The sequence below is a fragment of the Haemorhous mexicanus genome, chromosome 5 (genome assembly GCF_027477595.1).
Source record: "Haemorhous mexicanus isolate bHaeMex1 chromosome 5, bHaeMex1.pri, whole genome shotgun sequence".
In the NCBI taxonomy this organism is placed as follows: domain Eukaryota; kingdom Metazoa; phylum Chordata; class Aves; order Passeriformes; family Fringillidae; genus Haemorhous; species Haemorhous mexicanus.
Window position 1 is genome coordinate 11,552,352 of NC_082345.1, and position 20,811 is coordinate 11,573,162.

At 47.6% G+C, this 20,811-nt stretch overlaps 1 protein-coding gene across 1 annotated transcript; it reads right to left on the reverse strand.

The window, feature by feature from the left end:
* Window positions 1-1,818: 1,818 nt before the first annotated feature.
* SINHCAF (SIN3-HDAC complex associated factor) lies at window positions 1,819-19,691 on the reverse strand. The gene is made up of 6 exons (XM_059845888.1): window positions 19,594-19,691; window positions 9,462-9,609; window positions 7,731-7,830; window positions 6,650-6,776; window positions 5,163-5,313; window positions 1,819-4,292 (listed from the first exon to the last, which is right to left on the reverse strand). Exons 2-6 carry the CDS (start codon window positions 9,587-9,589, stop codon window positions 4,130-4,132), a joined length of 669 nt encoding a protein of 222 aa, XP_059701871.1. The 5' UTR covers window positions 9,590-9,609; window positions 19,594-19,691; the 3' UTR covers window positions 1,819-4,129.
* Window positions 19,692-20,811: the final 1,120 nt, after the last annotated feature.

Sequence of the window (20,811 nt, forward strand, 5' to 3'; positions counted from 1 at the left end):
AGTGTCTGAGAATAAGGAGCTGGACAGAAGCTGGACACATGCTCCTCTTCATGGACAGATGTCCAGGGGAAAGAGACAGAAAACTAAAAAAAAGCCAAAAAGGAGTTAGTTGTTTCTCTGACATTGACACTTGCAGAACCAGGTCTGCAGAATACATGTCAGACTGCTCTTACCCCTGATCTGGACAACATAAAAAATTACATTAGGTGATACAAGAGCCATTTAGTTTCCCTTTTTCTTACATTATATTCAAATGAAGTTTGTATATGCCTTCAGAAGAGCTGTAACTTTTTGGTCACTGGGACTGGATGGGACCCAGTCATCTGCTCAAGAAAGCATGTCTCAGGTTCAGTGTTGTAGAAGTCACAGAGATTCAAAACTGTACAAATCAGAATAAGATTACTCTTCATGCAGCACCACACAAAAGCAAACAGAATTTTCCATTGCATGCTTCAGCAGCAGCACTGGATGCCCAGCTCAGGCTTCAGAAATCATGGTCCACTGGTGACCTCCAACAAAATCTTCTTGTCCCACGCAGTGTTTTTCTCATCTTTCAATACAATCCTCTGTAAAGCACCTTCACAGTGTGTGCACTGTGAAGTATTTCAGCAATGTCACACTTGTCATTGTGACAGCTGACCCAGGTGAAACACAGGAGGGCTTTACACCCAGGATTTTGTTTTCCCATTGCTCTGAAGATGCCTCCCCGATGCTCCCAGAGGAGCTTCCTCCTCCACAGCTGAAACCCTGTTGTGTTTTCTGCCCCACAAAGCCCTCTATCCATCAGCACAGATGTCCTGAGCGCCCAGAGGTTACCCTGACAGTAGCTGCAGTCACTGGTGTGCAGCAGCAGTCTAAGGGAGAGTGAGAAAAGGAACTAATTGTTTGAAACAGGGTGGAAAGTTGCAAATAATGGGCTACACAGTAGGTGACCTGCTTTAAACCACCTTTTGGTGCATCTACTTCTCTTCAGTGGCTTTACATAGACTTTACATTTTAGGTGAACTGAATTATGCCCAAGGTATGTTTAGCAGCAGATAATGCAAATATGTCCAATCCAGATGCCATTGTATGACAATCTGGCAGTCTAAGCAGAGCTTTCTGAAATGATTTCTACATGTATCTCTGAATATCATCATGCTCAATTTGTAAGAAAACAGCCAGCACATCAGTAGGAATAAATCAGCATCTCCACCAAAGTCCAAAATAGCCTCTTGCAACAAGCCATCGTGCTTGAGGTTGCAATGTTTTCTCCATTATCTTCTAAACTCTGTTACGTGACAGCTCCTACCAGAGACCTTGCTCCCACCAGTCTGCTGGAGCTCATCCAGCTGCCTGTGCCTGCCATGGGAAGGGACACACCAGGCTCCAGCCTCAACAGAGAAGCACAAGTCTCTTCCACAACTCCTCTGGATTTGGAAAGGGATGTTTCCAAATGCTGTCAGCACCAACCCTTCAATGCTGTTACTTCAGCTGGCCTTTGATGAATGCTGGTGAGCTAGACAGAGAGCAAGCCCCCTGGGAACACAAATGGAGTGCCAGCACCACCCACTGCCAGTAAAGGAATGCCTGACACACACGCAGTGCCAGGGGAAAGCTCTGTGACTCTGCCATGAGACAGCTGTCTGTCATAACAAACACCACCTCCTTCCCTTGCTCTGGTCTTCTTGCCAAATTAAATAGGAAGGGAATTGCCTCACACCCCCTCAAAAAGAGGCTTGGTCTGGTTCAAATAGAAACATGGGTTGCCTGGGCTAGCTCCAGCACTACATCTAATTAACAGAAGAACAGAGCTGAAATAAACACATGAGAAGTTGCTTATTTTCTAAATAAGACTAAATTTATTCATTACCCTAGTAAAAACAAAGTTTGGATTACAAGTGTCTGAACAGTATAAAAGTACAAAACAGGTTCCATAGATTTCTAATACATTAATACAAAGTGCATAACTACTCATTTTGCATTACTACCAGGAATGGAAGAGGTGGGAGGGAGTAGGGGAAGCAATTGGCAGTTGAAATCTAGCAATAAATAAATAAATACAGAAGAGATGATCCGTATCAGAGCACATCCTACCACCAACACTGCAGCCTTCTTAGGTGTACAGAATTACTGATGCTGAAAACACAAATTCACATGAAATAGGTGTCTGCAAACACAGTGAGGACTCTTGCTCAAGCCCTTATTAGACATGATCAAGCTAGTTATGCCTTTATACAATCAAGTATCCATTGTATGGCTGGACTCAATGGGCTTAGGTCTTTTCCAACCTGAATGATTCTATTTGGCTGAGAATAAAAGCAAGGTAAGCAGCTTTGTCCTCCCTTAAGAGCCCCAGAGTTTAGGAAAAGCAAAATGAGTCCAAGGAAAGCTCTAAGCTGTAAGGCTGTGATAAGTCAAAGCCCTGTTTCCCCTGATTTTCTTTCTCTCCAGAGATTGGATGACCCAAAAGGAGAGGAAAAAAGAAAGAAAAAAAAAAGCTTTGAGGGTAGAGGCTCCTCTTAAAACCTGCATATCTTTCCCTATCTATATTTTCATTTGCTAAGTATTCCCAGGAGGCTACATGGAAATCCAGTCCTAAACCCTACCCACCACAGTATTATGCCAATGACTCTCACAAAAAAGGAAAGCTTAGAATCATAGAATATGCTTAGTTGAGGGACCCATCAGGACCGACTCCAACTCCTGGCCCTACACAGGACACCACAAGAATCACACCATGTAGCAATCCATTGTAGGATATCCCAAGAGAGTAATAATAAAAAACCAACCCTCCCTCCCCTTAAAACCAGGAAAAAACCAACCAAACAAAAAGCAGAATTCCCAACTCACACAAGTAAAACCTTCATAAAAGGAACGTGAAGCAACTGGGAGCTAAAACTGCAGCACAACCTTCCAGGCAGCTGCTTCCAGCCTAGAGGCAAAGCAGAATTTGAAGGAGTGTCACAACGATTTGCACATGAGTTTGTCTGGGAATCTGTGCAGAAAGTATTATCTTTTGATCACATATGCAAACAGAGCTGCTGCCTTGATTCAGCACAGCACCATTCTTAGCAGAACTTTTCAGATTCAGTATTCATGAAAGTGTTGACCTGGCAGTTGCTTAAACAAACAAACAGTTATTGTGAATCCAAACCCCAGGCTGCAACCAGATTTTGTCCCTGGACCAGAGCCTAATTTGCTTAGCAAGGGGTTTAGTTCTTTGTCAGGTCCAAAACCAGGAGTTTTGTTTGTGGTCACATTTCAGCTGCACTGGGCCTACAGAGAGCAGTTAGTTTTGGCTGCCATCTACACCTGACTTGGGCATCAAGGGGTTTCTTGGTCCAGCCCTAAACCACCAGGGGTTACTACACCAAGCCCAGGGTACCTGCTGCTGGCTTTAGAAAAAGTAACCTCCCATTTTGCTATGTTCAGTTCTTAGGTAAGTCATAATCCTTAGCTGAGGTGGGGAGCTCTCCCACCCCTTCTCAAGAGCACTTTTATGCTGGAGGCCTTCTGAGATAGCTGCCACTTGAAGTAGGGATGTCTGCAGATTACCAGTCTGTGTCACATGGGAGGGATGGAATATTTGTCTTTGTTATGTCAGTAGTACAGGGTGAAATCGCCACACCTTTAAAAATATATATTTATATAACTAGAGAGGTGACTTATAACATTTCTATGTATTAGTTCATCTTATTGACTCATACATGTCTAAGAATGAAATATTTTCTTGGGAATTTAGGAAGTTTGCCAACCAATTTTTAAAGAAATAAAAAAAAAAAAAAAAAACCAAAAGGCTTACAACCACTGCTTCTTTCAGTACAGAAACATGAACTACATATACTTTAATATACAAACCCCATCCTCATATTCACTTGGGAAGTGAGTGTGGGGGAAAATTAGACAACCTTGCAGCAGCATTCAGCTTTGCCAAGTGTTCCATAGCATCTTAAATATTATGTACAGTCTTTCTGAAAGGATACAAACTGGCTTCAGAGTTTGTGGAATCGTAGCAGTAAAACCCAAAACAGTTCCAGGGAATAGTCTTTTGGCAGCATAGCAGGTGTCCAAAGTGAACAGTCACTTTTCTAGTATTTTTCCAGAGAATAAGAGGATCTGTATAACCTTCTGCAGCTATCCAAGGAAGTCACCACTCCTCTTGGGTGGAGATTGCTGGAGATTGGGGTCCTTCTTGTTCTGGCTTTTCAGTGGCAGACTTTTTATTGCTACAGCAAGGTTTGAAGAGATGAGTGTCTATGAGGACTTCTCCAAAACGCCCTTTGTAAATAATTCCACAGCAGACCTTTTGCCTGGAAGAAATGGCAGGGAGACAGATACTTTGTTTAGAATATACAGAATTCACAAACATGCAAAAAGCAAGCCTGACCCCAGACACTACTTTATTGAGCCTCCAGCCCAGAGGATAGGGGCAAAAAGACTGCTCACAAACAGAAAACAAGTCTGTGTCTAAATCCACAGCAGGTCTTTGGGGGAAGGCAGGGGGGAACAACAAAGAAAAAAAGAAAAAACCCAAACATGTCTGTACAAAAACCAAGTCTCCAACTTTGCTTCCCAGAGAAGTTTCAGACACAACCATCTGGTCTGAACTAACCTTGGCTACAATGCACTTGCAAATATTATTTGAGAGGAGGCAGCAAAGTCACAACAATTTCAATTGAGCAATTAGCTAAACAAGGGATTACTGTGTCACAACATGCAATAAAAGATAACAAGCTCGTCAGCTCCAGAAAACCTTGTGGTTTTCCTCCCACTCCAGAATTTTGTTGGTTTTTTTTTTTTTTTTCCTTCCACATGACTACCATCACAGGTCAACCAAATCAAATGCTATGTTTTGCTGGCATGCTGGGAGCAGTCTTGTATGTAGCAACACATCATATCTACAGGGCATAGTTTTAAGAAGAGATAATGACAGACAGGAACATAACCTGCTATTCCCAAAACCAGCAAAAATATTTGCCAGCAACTGTTTTAATGTTTAGGGAACTGAAGGGAGATAGGGGAAAATGTCTCAAACACAAGGCATTTCTTTCCAAGCATGAACAGACAGGTGTTGTAAATTATACCCTAACAGCAGATCAGGATGAAGAGGCAGAATCAAGCAGCATGTATGCAAAGTGAGCTTGCTGCCTGCACAGAGGGCAGGTTCTGCTGCTTTTTACCTTTTCCAGTAGGTGAGATCTAGGAAGGAGAACACCGGTGTTCTGCTGGCCCCAGTGCTCAGCTCCGTGTCAGAGCCATCGTCCGACTGGTTACTGTAACAGGGCGACTGAGCTGGGGAGGCACTTGAAGTTGTGCTGTGGGCATCAGAATCTGCAGGGCAAAGAGGAAATGCAAGGATCAGGACATGCATCCAACGACTTACCCTCCTCCTGACCTGTGGATTGGGAGCAGAGGCACAGATGTGCTTTAATTAACTAGAAAAACCCAACGATGACCCATTTATTTCACTTGCTCCTGCCTGTTTCAGCATAGAGAGTGTCAGGATTTGTGAAAGAGCCCTCTGAAGTGGAAGGAATCCTTGTACATGAGGGATTAGAAGGAGGTTCAGGATCAGGCTTCAGTTTCTGACTCTCAAACCTAGCCCACACAGGCCACGCTCTGAAATCACTAGGAGATCCCTCAACACAGTGAAGATCTGTGCTCCAGACTTTCTCTCTCACTGTACATTTTCTTTCTCACTCTTTCAGGTAAAGTGCTGCAAAGCTCTTCCCAATAGTGCATTATATATATATTCTATATTCTCATTATGTGCTAGGTAGTACTGAACTTTTGCTGGATCAGGACCAGGAACTACAGACCCAGTGCAGACACACACCTTAACAGGGTCTGCTCTCCCACCTTTCAGCTGCCATCTCTGGCAGCCACAGTGACAAAATTAAATTAACTGCAGTGCCTTGAATCAGGAGATAAAAGCTCATTGGGTCAGGGCCTTTACTGATTCTTTGGAGACTTCTCCTGACTAGGCAGGGTAATTGAAAGAGAGAGACCAAGCCAGCAACAGTGAAGAAGCTGGAAGGGTTGCTTTAGAAGAAAAGCCTTAAGTACTGACACACATTTAGAGCATGACTGGTAGATGGTTTTGTTGGAAAGCTATGAATCCAAATCTCTTTGGAGAGTCCTTGTACTACTGGAAAGAAATCACTGAGACTGGCAGAGGAAGGTATAAGGAAACATGGTAAGAATTTAAGGGGGGTGGGAGGTAAATCTATGCTTAAAAGTGGAAGAAAAAGACTGCAATGTTTTTGGGAAAAGAGAGCTGAAAATGGCCACAGCACATTACTGAAAGCAGGGAGGAGCCTCTTCCAGCTTCAGTTTCAACGAGATTTTTTCCCAAGATGTTCTTTTTAGGGATATTCATTTAAGTGTGGGACATAAGCTACAACTGCCTGCACTTTCAAGTCAGACTCCTCATGCCCCTTTGCCTCTTCCCCACCTCTGTCTTGCAGCCCACCCTGCACACAAGCTCTTCCTTCTCATTCCACACCCTCCCAAAACTCTCAGAGGATAAGAGGCAGTGAAAACAGGGAGAGCCCAAATGTGGGAGTGCACAACCAAATCCAGACAGTGATTCAGCTTGGCCAGTTCACAGTGAGCTGTGTTAGGGGAGGCTGAAGTTTACTGCCAGAACCTCTTTGGATCCACTTACTGTGCCGCTTGAATTCCTTTTGCAGTTTGCTGATTTGATTGCTCTTTATTCTGCTTCCAGAGAGAGTCTTCATTTTCTTTGGTTTCAATGTTGTTTTAAGGCTGGGTCCAGCCCTGGCATCTACCACCTAGGAGAGAGAAAATGCATGTCTGAATACTTGTGCATCATGCCCAGCTATTGCCCCAGTCAAGACACAGGCACTGACTTAGCAGAAGGCATTCCAAACCCCCTTAGTTAATTCAAGGCAGTTCTATGCCCTGGCAATTCATGTTTCATTTAAATCTGGCTAAATCTCAGCCTCTGCAAGAGGCTGAGCCTGCAGGAAAACACAGCAAACTAGTTTAAAAAGCACATTTGAGTCTACTTTTGCCAACTTCCCATTTTTAACACATTCAGTTTAGAACTAAATAATTGTTTAAGCTAATACAGGTCCAGTTAAGAGTGTCTGCCAAGCATTTGCTCTGTGGTTTTTTAGTCATAAATTTAACTTTTGAGTAAAGCTAGCAGTAGTAATAACCATAGTTATGGCTCCCATTACTATCAAGGCATCCTGGATAAAAATTATTATATACACAAGGAATCCTGCTCATCCTCCTAGCCTTAGGCCTGTATTGAATTAGACATATCAAAACAGAATATATGAGTGAAAATAGCTGCAAGATTATTAGTCATTGTAATTATCTGATTAAATGAGATTGATTAATGTGTTGCTTGAGCAAGTCACTTTGTTTGGGGGAAAAAAAACCCAACCAATTTTGGAAAAAGGCCAAACTTGAAATGTTTTTTGGTTGTTTTTTTTTTTTTTTTAATGTCATAAGAGACTTTTGGATGAAGTTATGAGCTTTTGAAAACAAGGAATTACAAGGCAAGTTGGACTGTGACTGCACCTAAGGCTTGCATAATCACCATTTGCACATAAGCAGGCAGGAGCCACACAGTAGTAAATACTCCAGGAGGGATTTAGAGATGCTGAGGGTGGGAAGGGCGAGTGTGGGTGAAAGAGCAAACCACAAACCCCTGCCAGCACCTCCCCTCTCTAGAAAGAGTTAGTTTTGGGGCAGAAGAGAAATAAATTACTAACGTGATTCCAGTTTTTTTTGGATCCTGCTGGCAATTTTTTCCATCTTTTCACCAAAAGAACACAGGCATTGCAAATATCTCCTGAGCGAGCCTCATGGAGCCTGGCAAAAACAAAAGCAAAGATCACTTAACAACAGTTAATAAAAGCACTTGCTAACAGCACAAAGTATAAAACCTGATGAATAAGAAGGGTTCTGAAATTCTGTTTTTCTGACATCCCAGTTCATCTGGGATGCTCAAACAGTGCCATTTAAAGACCAGGTCTCACTTCCAGAAAGCACTCTTCCACACAGAAATAAAAAGGTGTCACAATCTGCCTCCAGAGGGGCACTGAAAACAACAGTCCCATCACCTGCAGGTTTTGGAATATTTCCCCCCAAAACCAAGACACAATTGCAGTGGACTGGTTAGCTTGGAGCAGGAGGAATAATCATGTTATTCAAACATACACTTGGGAACAAACATCAAAAGCTTATTCAGGTCTTAACTTTCCCACAGAGCTTCAAGGATGAGTAACAAACATCACCTAACACACTCCCACACGAGCACAGGATAAGATTTCAGAAACAGCACTCGCTGGAATGACAGCAATACTTGCTCCCTCTAACAAGCTTTCCTCAGGAATCATCTCTACAACTAATCCATGCTAAAAGAAATATAACAGGGAAACACTGCAGAACTTTTCAGCTAATTAAACATGAAGACTTTGGATCATTTATAGATGAATGAGGCAGGCTCAGAAAACCATTATTTGCCCAGTGGTCAGTGTGCATTTTTACCTTGGCAAACATATTTCAGAGAGCACAACAACAATGGTCCTGGTAAACTGCAAACTGCTTTACTGCAGTTAAAAATAACAACCACCAAAAAAAAGCAATGGATCTGCACACAGCCTTAGACTGCCAAGGACAGTAGTGAAGAAATATGATAAGGAAAACTGCCAGCACCAGACTTGTGTACAAAAATCCAAGGTAAATACAAAGCACTCTAAAGTTCACTACATGAAAAGAGTGTTTCTAGAGAAAGTGGGGAAAAATTCTGAATTTTATACAAAATTTCAAAGCTCCTCAAAAGTATCTCAAAAATTTGAAAGATCACAGTAACTAGTACAAGAAATCTCTAGTATTTATAGTTTTATTTACCAATGCTTTCAAGTAAGCAAAAAAGCTAATCACTTTCCAAGAGAATGGTATTCCAATGAGAAGTTCTAACAACACATTGCTATGTCCTATTTGAACAAAGATACCAATATTTGTAACAGGGTAATCTGCATAAACCCTGCTGAAACTGCTAAATATTTACTCATCAAGTTTTATCTAACATTCTTGAATTTTCAGAGCCACAGAAAGCCCCCATGGATGTGTAGAGTTCATTATTTTATTTTTACACCTCTATGGAACCAGAAAAAAAATGCACAGTCTGAGAGAAGTCTAAAATCCCTGCACGTGCTGAGAGGTGGGAGAGACAGGAGCCTGATCTTTATTGTTATGAATTACCAGCTCTCCCTTGGCAGTGACACCAGACTGAAAATCAAATGGTCCCAGACACAGCAGCAGAGGATGCAGCCCCTCCGGGTGTGCCCAGGAAAGCTGTGAGGAAGCTGAAGACAGCTTCTCCCACCACTCCCCTCTGCTAACCTAATCTTTCAGGCTTCCAGAGCAGGAAGGACAGTACATCACGTTTGCAACTTAGAGAGCAATGCCAAAACTGCTGACCAAGGTGGGAATCTTACCCAAAACAATTCTGGAAATCCTTTTCATAACGTTTGCTGTCAGTGAAGCGAGAACTGGAAGACTTAGCTCTGCAAATACAGCAGCCCTCTATACTCCGGTACATCTTCGGTTTGTGAAAGCCAAACATCTTTTCCACCCAGCTGTACACTGTGAAAGCAAACAGAAACTGGTGTTAATTATCACTGTTAGATAATGAAAGAAAAATACCTGCTAGATTAGGGCATAGTTTTTTTATCCCTCGTTGCCTCAGAAAAACAGATGCACCTATAATGCAGTTGTTAAAAAAATTATATCATTAACAGCTGGAATATTAAGCAATACCCAGCAGGACCCACAACAAGCTCATTTACTGCAGACATCTACTCCAAGAGCACATCTACAAGCAGCAGCACAACCCAGATGTGTGAATGCAGCCAACCTGGCCACTGAAAGCCCTGTGCATGTGGCAGAACAGGCTGCAGGACAGGCCATGTGTCCAAGCCTTGGGTAAGGAGCTGGCAGCTGAGCTCTGGGTCACTGAACTACTTCATCACCACCACGGGTGCTGCGTGGAAACACCCCTGGCAAACTTTGCTGAGAGTGAGTAGGAGTCATTTTAAATGAGCTGCAGTCATACCCCCGGGCTGTAGGGCAGACATACCTGAAAAGCTGCTCTAAAAACAGCAGGGTGGAGTCCCACCCAGCCCTCAATGGCCCTGTCTGCACTGCAGGACCCGGGAGCACTTCTCTGTTCTCAGGGCCTGGGTGAGCATCCCAGCTCCATGTCAGCACATGCTCTGTTCTCAGCCTCCTGCCTTCCCCACCCTGCTTTCCATGGGAAGGAAACCTAGCTAGGAAAGAAAGGGCCAGGGAGCAGGACCCTGGGGCACATCTCAGCATGTGCCTACCACACATGCCCTGCCAAAAGGATGGAACTCCAGTTACAGGCAAGTTGTTGCTTTGAAACCACCAGCTCTGCAAACTTGGTGCCAGCCCAGAAAGCTGAGAATGCCCTCCTGCTCCTGCTCCTATTCTTTTCAGTACACCAAGGATGGGATTTGCTATCAGAGCAAGTATCATACAGTGGAGCCATTTCCCAGGCAGAAACTTCTCAAGTTAGTCAGCGCAGTCACCATGACCCCCACCAAACCAGTTCTCCATAAGCTGGTTGTTGCCCAGTGCAGACCCCTGTCAGGCACAGTCTGACACAGCATGAGGCACTGTCAGAGCAAACAGGGTTCCCACAGCGCTTCAAAAACCCAAACCAACAACTGAGCAAAGCTGCTGCTCTCCTGGCACTGGGCCTAGACACACAGCAAGTCCTCACAGGCCACACAGCATCAGTCTCACTATGCAGGCAGGGACTGTTCCAAGATGCTCTCTTTTGAACAGACCCTGGTGCAAGGTTTGCCTCCACCACCTGCTGCAAGGAGTGAGCAGCCACCTCTGCTGCTCACCACACACCAAGGGCTCAGAGAGGGCACAGGCTGCAGGAAGCAGAAGAATAGGTTCCCACTGCTTTAAAAAAATTAAAATTGGATGGAGCCATGCAAATAACACAACATTTCCCTCTCTTTCCTTAACAAAGGCCAAACTGCTGAATTCATTAAGAAGCTAACAAAAAAAAAAAAAAAAAACAACTACTGAATGACCCAGCAGCTCAGGCAGGACTTTCAGGAGAGAAGCAACTGTGGTGAGGGGGAGCTCTCAGTCACTTCTCAGTCCCAGGTACTACCAAGTCCCAGTTACCCAACTCAGGTTATGGGTTAACATTTGTGGCATAGGCATCTGTCCCCAGATCTTCCCCCTTCAGAAAGGTAAGGGCTGTAATCCTTTTACCCTCCAGTGGTACAGAGAAAAATCATCTGAAATCTTGTGCCTACACTGCCAGGACTTGCCACATCATTATGGCAATAAAATATTTTGAAAGAGAGGTTCAGGTGAGGTCAGAAACATGCTTCCACAAAATGATCATACTCAGCTTCACACTCACCTGACCGACAGGGGGATGGTGTGAAACAGGAAAAGATCCCACACACTTCTGTGGGACCACAGCAAAAGCTAGGGAACCACCCAGGCACAGTCCTGTGCAGAGGTGAAAATACATCCCCCCACCCCAGAGGGGAAGATCAAGAGTATAGGAGCACAGCAAAATAAACATGCAGTTTCCCAGACTCCCGAGAACAAGAGGAAAGTAAAAATTGCATCCAATATTGTTAGCTAATACTCTGACACAAAATCCATCAAGGAACCTGAATCCAGCTGAAAGTGTGCATGTTTGCATTTCAGTCTAGCATATACAAGACCACTTGGGGCTCACTGAGGTTGTGGCTCTTTGCAATTACTACTGCACCAACATTTAGGAAGACTCAACTCTCCATAAAGCTTGTCTTGACTTGTAGAGCCTGTTGATGGCAAGCTGAATGCTAAGGAGATCCTCCAGGCCTAGGAGAGAGATGGAGAGGATAAGTCCTTCCTTCCCTCCTCTCCCAGGTCATGCTGTCTTTCACAGGCTTGAAGTGCTGAATTCCTTTCTTCACATTTACAGCCCAAGGAGCTCACCTAGGGCTACGTTCTCCCAAGGTTAACTTGTGCAAATACCCAGCAAAGTCACCCCAAATGGTGTCAGGCTTTTTAGGAGATTCACTGCTCCCTGTATTAGCACAGCATTGGCCCGAAGGCCAGGAGTAGATCTAGTAAGCAAAAGAAGGCATCCCAGTAGTGACCTGCTGAATGGACCTATGGAGGGATGGTTAGTCTCAGAACTGCTCTCAGCCTCTGCTGGATGTGCAGCAAATGAATGCACAGCCAAATCAGGTAAATATTCCTGGCTTGTCAAGAAAATAAACAACAGAGTATCTAGGCAAACACTCTGAGTATTTAGTTTCTTAGCACCTGATGTGCTTCTTCAGGAGATACTCTTGAGGACATTACTCAACAAGCCCCTGGAGATCCAACAGCATGCTCACCTGAGAATTTTCAGCTTCCAAACAGCAATCTTAGATGTTGTTTGACTACTCCAATGTTAAATCTGTGGTCTGGTACTTTTCTTTAGAAAGCCAAAGACTAATTGCAGACACAAAGTTCACCCGTGCTGCCAAACTTAAGCAGCAAGAAAATCTTGACTGCTACGTGGCAAGAAACAACTATCAACAATGCAGTTTACTTTGTAACCAAGTTTCTTCCAGGAATCCAGACAGTGATAAGATGATCTCTGTCACCAGCTGGTATACACCACAGTAGAATAAGATGCATGTTTTACAATCAATGCTCTGGCAAAGACTGGAAAACACATATATTCTGAAAATATTTTGGCTTGCATCATTGCTGCCATTCTCACAGGAGCAGCCTTTCAACACCATCTTCAATAGAAGGGAAACTAGTGCCATCTGTTTTCCACTTGATGAATGGTCAGCAATGGTATTACCACACATCATGCCTGAATGGGGAAGAGCTAGTAGCAAAACCACAAGTTAAACAGATTTCTCTGACAACTGCATCCAAGTGCAGTTATAAATGGAAGGCGTCAGTCCAGTTACACATTTAATCCTAAACAGTTGCCATTTGACCATTATACACTAAATTTTCTGTCAGCTGGAGAGCTTAATAGCTAATAAGGATTGAGAAGTCAATATGACTGTGCCACTTAAAAAGCTTGAACTTGGAAGCTTTGCAATTTAGATATTGAATTAGAACCAGGGAGTTAAGATGCCAGCTGCCCTAACACCTGAATCTTAGCTGTGGAACTTTAACCATGCAAAATTTGGGTTAGATAAAAAAGATGGCAAGTAGAAACTAAGTAACTTGCCTAGAAGTTAAAAAGCATTACACAACAGAATTCTGCCACATCTAAGCATGTTATTAATGCTATTTAACTTTGTTATTATTTGCCAAATTTAAACATGTTATAAAAATGTATCAGCAGTTGCACAGAAGTGAAAGGGACAGATCTCCAAAAAAGAATCAGAAATCTTAGCAAAGTGTTATCTGTCATTCTGCAGAAATGAAGATTTACTTGCACTAGTGGAAAAGCAGTATTCCCCCAAGCCAGAGGAAAAGTCATCCTCTTCCCTCCCTTGTGTCCCTCTCCACAGCTTCTCCTTGCAGAAGTTACTATTCCCTCGAGTTCTGCTTTAGCAACCTGAATGGACTCAGAAAAGTCTCCAGGAAAATGCTCTTGCCATTCTTCTGCCCTCTCACTTTTGAAAAAGCAGCATCAAAAATAGAAACTTGTCTTGCAAAAGAGAACAGTAAAGTCAGGAGAAGAAAAAGTGGTGGGAAATAAAGAAAAATAATCCCCACACCCTGCTTATTACCTTTGTGAAAGGCTGGTACAAAGAAGTATGTGTGTGAAAATGGTTTCATGTTTTTGTTACCTGTCAGGACTAGAATTCGGTGCTTAATTTTCTTTGCAAAATTTAATTTGATGATCTAAATTAAAAGGAGGCATTGCTTCAGATGCTCATTAAGTTTTCAAGTTAGGGAAGAACTTCTGAACTCTTTCAGATCTTAAAGTAAGCTGAGCCACTTTCATTTGCTTTTCCAGATTCCTTCTGCATTCTTTCTGATCACCCAAGAAGAATGAAAACCCTTCATAATAGAAAGGAAGGAATTCCTAGAAGACAGGCATGTCTCCCTTTGTAACACAATTACCAGGCCAGTGGGAACAAACACGCTCACCTGCTTCTTGCAAAGCTGAAAGAGAAACATTCCTTGGAGTTACAGGAGAGCAGAGGCATGCCAGTCTAAATACGTAGTATCCTCCCCTCTGACCTGGGATCATTCACACTTTGTGCAACCCAAAACTGCCAGTACCTTTGCCAGAGAGGAGAAAAACGATTTGATTTCCCTTTTTGTGTACACAACAGCCTTGGCACAGCCTCCCTGAAGCTGGGCTAAAGAAAAATACCATCTACCCTACATATGTTAATGCAGCCGGTTCCTGTCACTAAAAATCTCACAATTGTCATCCCTATGGCATTTCATTGGAACTAAGAAACAAGCCAAAATTACACCTTTTTTTTTCTTTTGAAGAGAACTAAACAGATGCCTTAATATAGAAAGAACATAGGTGCTCTGGCTTTTGCATCTGCAAGAGCCTACACCCAGGCACATGTACACACAAGAAAAATGCTTCCAGAGCTGTCTATGGCGCCAGAAGCAGAGTTGCCCATCTCACAATAAATTCTTGAGCCTGTCCCTCTGCTGAAATAAACTGCAATACCTCTACTGCAAATCAACTGCAAGACAGAGAACTGTACATCAACAGAGGACCTGATCTGTATCAGAGACTCAACATAAACATACCTCCCCTGAGTTCACAGGCTGCTGCAAAAAACCCTTGGAAGAGAAGTTCAGATTGGATCCATAAAAAAAAAAAAAAAAAAAAAAGAGAATATTTAAACATGCACAGAGCCAGAATGCTCCAAGAATGGTAAGAGGCCAATCTAATTACAGTCACCTGAAATTGCATCTTCAGTACCTGCAAAACTATTTCTTACAGTCATCTCTCACTATAGTTTAAAACAGAGGTACTAATAACCAACAACCATAACCTTGGAACTGTGCACATTGTACACTCTTCTGGTCCCCTATATCCTCAGATTTTCCTTGTACCTTCCTTCCTCTCTCCACCCAGAACGACTTTACTTGGGAGGAAAGCTATATTTACCAGGAACATCTGAATGCCATAGCATGCTTTCACTTGATGAGTTCAGCAAAACCAGAAAAGGTCAAAACCACATCTTCAGGAATCTTTCCTCGGACAAAGTAAGTAAGTCACTCTTGCTGGTAGATGCCCACAGCTACTGTTGTGTGCTCAGTGCTGAACTGAAATCTCAGTACAGCCAGTGCACCTAGCAGCAACTATGCATGTATCAAAAATCAAATTGGACACTTCTTTCGCATGTTTGAGTCTCCATGGCATCCTAGCTGGATCCCAAGCTGCTCCTAGTTACATTTGCAGAAGCAGACAAGTCATAAAGCATACTCACCTGTTGGATTTTCCCTGGGAAGGAAGTTCCTAATTCATTTGAGCTAGAGAACTGAAAGGCTAAGCCACGTGGGTGTTCCTCTGAGCTGCCATGTGGTTCGTGCTCCAGAAGGGATAGGCCAAAGCATGAAAACAATAATCAGCAAGATTTGCATAAGGGGAAAAAAAATTCCGAACCTGTCCCACCTGCAGACATTCCAGCTTCAAAGATGAGTTCCCCCTGCCTGAAACTCCTATTGCATAACTAACACCACGCTCAGCCTGAGCACGAGCCCAGCAGGGAAAACTGGGATGTTCTCAGACATGTGCTGGAGTTCAGTCTGCGATGCTTATCTGAGTGCAGTCACCACAGCTGGGATGATGCTGTCTGCGAGCACCTGCTACTGAAAAAGCATCACAGCCACTTCAGATCATGAGACACGGAGCAGCTTTGGTCTGGGTTTTTTGGCTAGGTTCTTTTATGCTGTTTTTAAAGAGGATAACATACCTGGATAGGGACTTAAACAGAAGGAGCAGTAATTATTTGGCAGAACAACTGAAGTAACTTCATTAAAAAGGATACTTTTCCATGTCCTTAAGCAGTATTACTGGTCATTTCACTTGGACTTTGGACTGTGCACATTCTACAGAAATGCAAAGGCTTGAGTTGTGAAATGGAGCCCTGCCTGGGCAATTTTCAAGTTCCCAGCTCCCTGACTTCTTCTTTGTGTTAAAAAGCAAGTGCTACAGGGGGTGCAAGAATGAAGCTGATTGTCAAGTAGGACCCTGTGGATGTCGTTCATGTCATTATGAGAGGTACAAGAACGAGGTGTTAAGAATCAATGCAAAGCAGAGTTAGCTAACACAGAAAGAAATGTTCGGCATGAGTGAGACAACAAACTGTCACAGTTTTAACTTTATTTATAGCCTCCGTGAATTTATCAGCTTTTTTAACGTCTTCTGCAAAGAAGTCACTGATATCTTCTTCTTAAAGACTGAATACATCGGCAATTAGCTTCTTTTAGAGAATGAACTGAGGAGGAATTTTTCCCAGAGGCTCTGGCACTCAATCCCACCTACTTTCAGTGGGAGCAGGATGTTGAATGCCTGTGGGTGTGCTTGAAAATCCCGACTTGTTACTTGCTGCTCTTCGACGAGGTACCACAGATTCCAAGAAGCTCCTAGAGCTTTGAGAGCTCACCTGTGTACCAAAGGAGCTGAGTGTCCACTGGTATCAGCAGAAAGGTTTCCAGTTCACTGTCTGTCCCTACGGTGCAGAGTTTGTGCAATCTCTAATTTTAAAAAGCTGTAAACTACAAAGTGGATCTGTCGGCCTGCAGGCTGGTGAGAAGGGGGTGCACACACCCTGCACACGGCTGCCAGGAGCAGTCTCAGCTTTGGAAGCAAGCACACAGCAGTAAAGGAGTTTGCTGAAGAACCATCACCCTCACCAACTGCCTTGTCCAAGGAGTGAAGCACTTGTGTGAAGCACAGCTGTCAGCCTGCCACCTTCGTAAGCGCCAAATTAAAGTAAAAAAGAGCATCATAGGCTGTGCTCAGGCACAACCACTGCTGTTGGAGTTGGGGGCTCGGTGCAGGACCCTGGGCCTTCTCCTGCCGCTCCCCAGCCAGGAGGGGATGGTGGCACGGCCCGGCCTCCAGCGCAGACACGTGCTCAGGGCACGGCAGCGGGCAGCATCCTGCAGCGGCTGCCTTCACAGCCACAGCGCCGGGGGGCAGCTCCCATGTTTTTTGCAATTGTAATGTTAATTAAATAATTTCGGTCCGAAGGACGGGCCATCAGTCGGGGACGAGGCTCTTCGGTGGATGAACCGGGGTTGTTCCCGCCAGGAAAGCGCCGCTGGGGGGGCTCCGGGGCAGGCGGAATTCAGGCCCGTTCGCTGCGTGCGGGCACGGCCCGAGTAAACAACAGGTTTGGCAGGTCCCTTTAAATCCCCTCAGCTACACGCATCCGGACAGGGGGGTAGGACAGGAGACGGCAACTTTATCTCGCCAAAGCGACAGCGCAGCGAGGAGCGCTTTCCTGGCGCAAGACGGTGACTTTAAAACAAAACAAAACCCCCAACAAACCCTAAATATCAACGGTAAAAAACGGCCCAAAAGGCAGAGCGCGGTCGCGCCGCTCCCGCCGGGCACCGCGTGGCCCAGGGCACGGCCCCGCTACCCCGTTAGCGCCGGCGGCTGGAGCGGCGGCCGGAGCCGGGGCCGGGCGGGCGGCGGCGCCGGGAACAAAGACCCCCCCCGGGGCACACGACCTACTTTCGCGGGCGGCCCCGCCGGTCAGGTGGAGCCGCGGGAGCGCACACGCGGGTGGCCACAGCCTCCCACCGCCCTGCGCGGGGCTGCCAAGCGCTCAACTCGCCGAAAGACGAGTAAAATCAAAAATAAATTAGAAGAGCACAGGAAGGGGAAGGCGGCGCGCCAGGGAGGAAAGCCCCGAGCGCGGAGGTGGGCGCTGCGAGGCGGCCCCCGCGCTGCAAACGCCGCCCCACCACGCGGTCGCGGAGCAGCCGCTCCATCCGGCGAGGGGGGAGCGGCGGGAAGCGGGGATGGAGCCGCGGCCGCACCGCCGAGCACCGGGACCCCCGTTCCGCCGCGGTGACGACCGTGCTCCGCCGCCCCTCGTCCTTCCCCCCCCGCCCCGCGCCGGTTCCTCATGGCTCGGCCCTGACGTAATTCAAACATGGCAACAGTTTCACTTCAAAGGGCCGTCGCAGACCTCCCGGCAACGCGGGCACGCCGCGACGGGGGCAAGGCGGACCCCAGACCCCGGGGCAGCCCCGGGGCGGCCGCCGGGGCCCGCCCGCCCCAGCGCCGTGCGCGCAGCGCGGTGCCGTGCGGAGCGCGCCCGCAGCCAAAGTTTCACCGCCCCTCCAAACTCCTCTAAAACCGGCAGGCAGCCCCTAAAAAACAGCGTCCCGCCCACGACAAGTGCCACCCCACCGACACCAGGCACTCCGGGGCCGAGTCCCCGCCGGGCGCGGAGCAGCACTTTACCCCGGCGCGCCGGGGAGCCGCGCCGCCCGCAGCACATGCGAGCCCTTTGTTTTCCCTGCAGCCGGGCGCTGCCTACGTGCCGCGCCGGGGGCACGCCGCTCGCCCCGCCGCCCTCCGGAGCCCCGAGTTAAAACTTGTTGGCGCCGGGCGCGGGCACACGCCGCCAGAAACGGGAGCCGCTTGCACTGGCACCGAGCTACGGAGCGGCAGGACGCCATCGCCGCCCGCCACACCGTCCCCGCGCCTCCAACGCCGCGCACCGGGCCGGGGACAGCACGAGGAAGGCCCCACGCCGCGACCTGTGCGACCAACAGCACGTGTCCTGCCAGCCCACGGCCGCACGTTCTGCTCCTCTACAGCGTGCACGGACTCGGACTCCCCCGCAATTACTAATGATAACTGGAAACAATAAGAACTGCCCCGCTCTCCCCACGTGAAACACGCAGAGAGAGGGATGGCGGGCACCGGCGGGTCCCCCTCCCCTCCGCCACGCCGCTGGCACCAACTTGAGCGCGGGCGCTACAGGTGTGCGCTGCGGGGCGCGCCGGGGCCGCACCTGCGGCACCCGCTCCGCACCGGCGCGGCCACGCCGCCCGCGTGGCGAGCCAGGGCAGCCGCGGCCCGGGAAAGGCGCCCTGCAGCCCGTCATCGCCAAGCAGCCCGGTTTTCCAAACCCGCTCCGCACCTTGGAACTGCTTTCGGAGTTAAATTATGGGGAACTGGCTCCTCTTTCCTCCTAAAGACTTGGAGATTTAATCGTACTTTGGGATGGGGGGCATTAGTCAGAGTTCTAGGGATGGGTCTGCAACAATGCGGGGGGCGTTCCTCTCCGCTCGCGCATCCTTTAAAACTCTACTAATCGAAGAAAAAACCAAGCGCAACGCCGCTCGCAACAGCCACACGCATGTCAAAGTGTTTCAAGGCGGCAAAGTCTTTCTACCGCCGCAAAACTGCGGACAAGCTCCGGGGAGTAACTTGGAATGAACACAAACCACCGGCTGCTGGAAAACAAAAATAAATCCCAACACCACCAAAAAAAAAAAAAAAAGGAAACCCACCAAGAGTGAACAACACAAAACAACAAAAAAACCCCGGACAACAAGAAGCAAGCAGGCACAGAACTCAGTCTCAGCCCGCCGGGAGAAAGGGAAGGCATCACTCACCGCCGCGCTGCGCCCACCAACACCCGTGCGGTGCGCGGCGCTCCCGCCGCTGCGCGCGCTCCCGGCTCCCCGCGCTCTGCCGCCGGCGCGGGCGGCCGAACGAGCCCCCCCCACGCCCCGCCCCCCCACCCGCCCCTCGGCCGCTCTGCGCAGGCGCCGTTCCCACGGCTCCGTTCTCATCAATCGGGCCCCACCGGCTGCGCGCGCCCCATTGTCCTTTTAAGGCAGAAAGGGCCGCGCGGGAAGCGCGCGAGGGGGTGGCGCCCGCCGTGACGGCGGAGGTGACTTCACGCACGGGGCGCGCGCGCGCCCCCGCCCCGCACCTGCCTCGCGCCGCCCCGCCCCGCCCGGGGCCGGAACGGCCCCGTGGGACCGCCCCGCAAACACAGCCCCAAACCCAGCATAGCCCCGCAAACACAGCCCCAAACCCAGCGCCAAACATCGCCGCCAACACAGCACAGCCCCGCAAACACAGCCCTAAACCCACCGCCAAACATCGCCGCAAACACAGCCCCAAACCCAGCGCCAAACATCGCCGCCAACACAGCATAGCCCCGCAAACACAGCCCCAAACCCAGCGCCAAACATCGCCGCAAACACAGCCCCAAACACAACACAGCTCCGCAAACACAGCCCCAAACCCAGCGCCAAACATCGCCGCAAACACAGCACAGCTCCGCAAACACAACCCCAAACCCAGCGCCAAACATCACCGCAAACACAGCACAGCCCCGCAAACACAGCCCCAAACACAACACAGCTCCGCAAACACAGCCCCAAACACAGCACAGCTCCGCAAACATAGCCTCGCAAACATAGCCCTGAACATCACCGCAAACACAACACAGCCCCGCAAACACAGCCCCAACCACCGCAAACACAGCCCCGCAACATAGCCCAGCACCGCAAACATAGCTCCGAAACACAGCACGGCCCCGCAACAGGACCCTGCCACCCCCGTGACACGGCGCCCCCCCTCCCAGCTCATCGCGTCCCCACCGCGCTCAGCGGTGTTTGTGGCCATCGCTGCCTCTCCGCAGGGAACCCCGCGGGCGGAGCGGCGCAGGGAGCAGGGAAAGGGGGTTTTTTTCCGCTCCGGGTTAATTTTAATGTTCGTTTTCTAAAGCGCTTTAAAAGCCATCAGTGGCTTATGTAATTTTTCCTGCAGCGTCACAATGAGTGAATTGAAAAGTCGCGTCATCGCAACCTTTGGGTTCA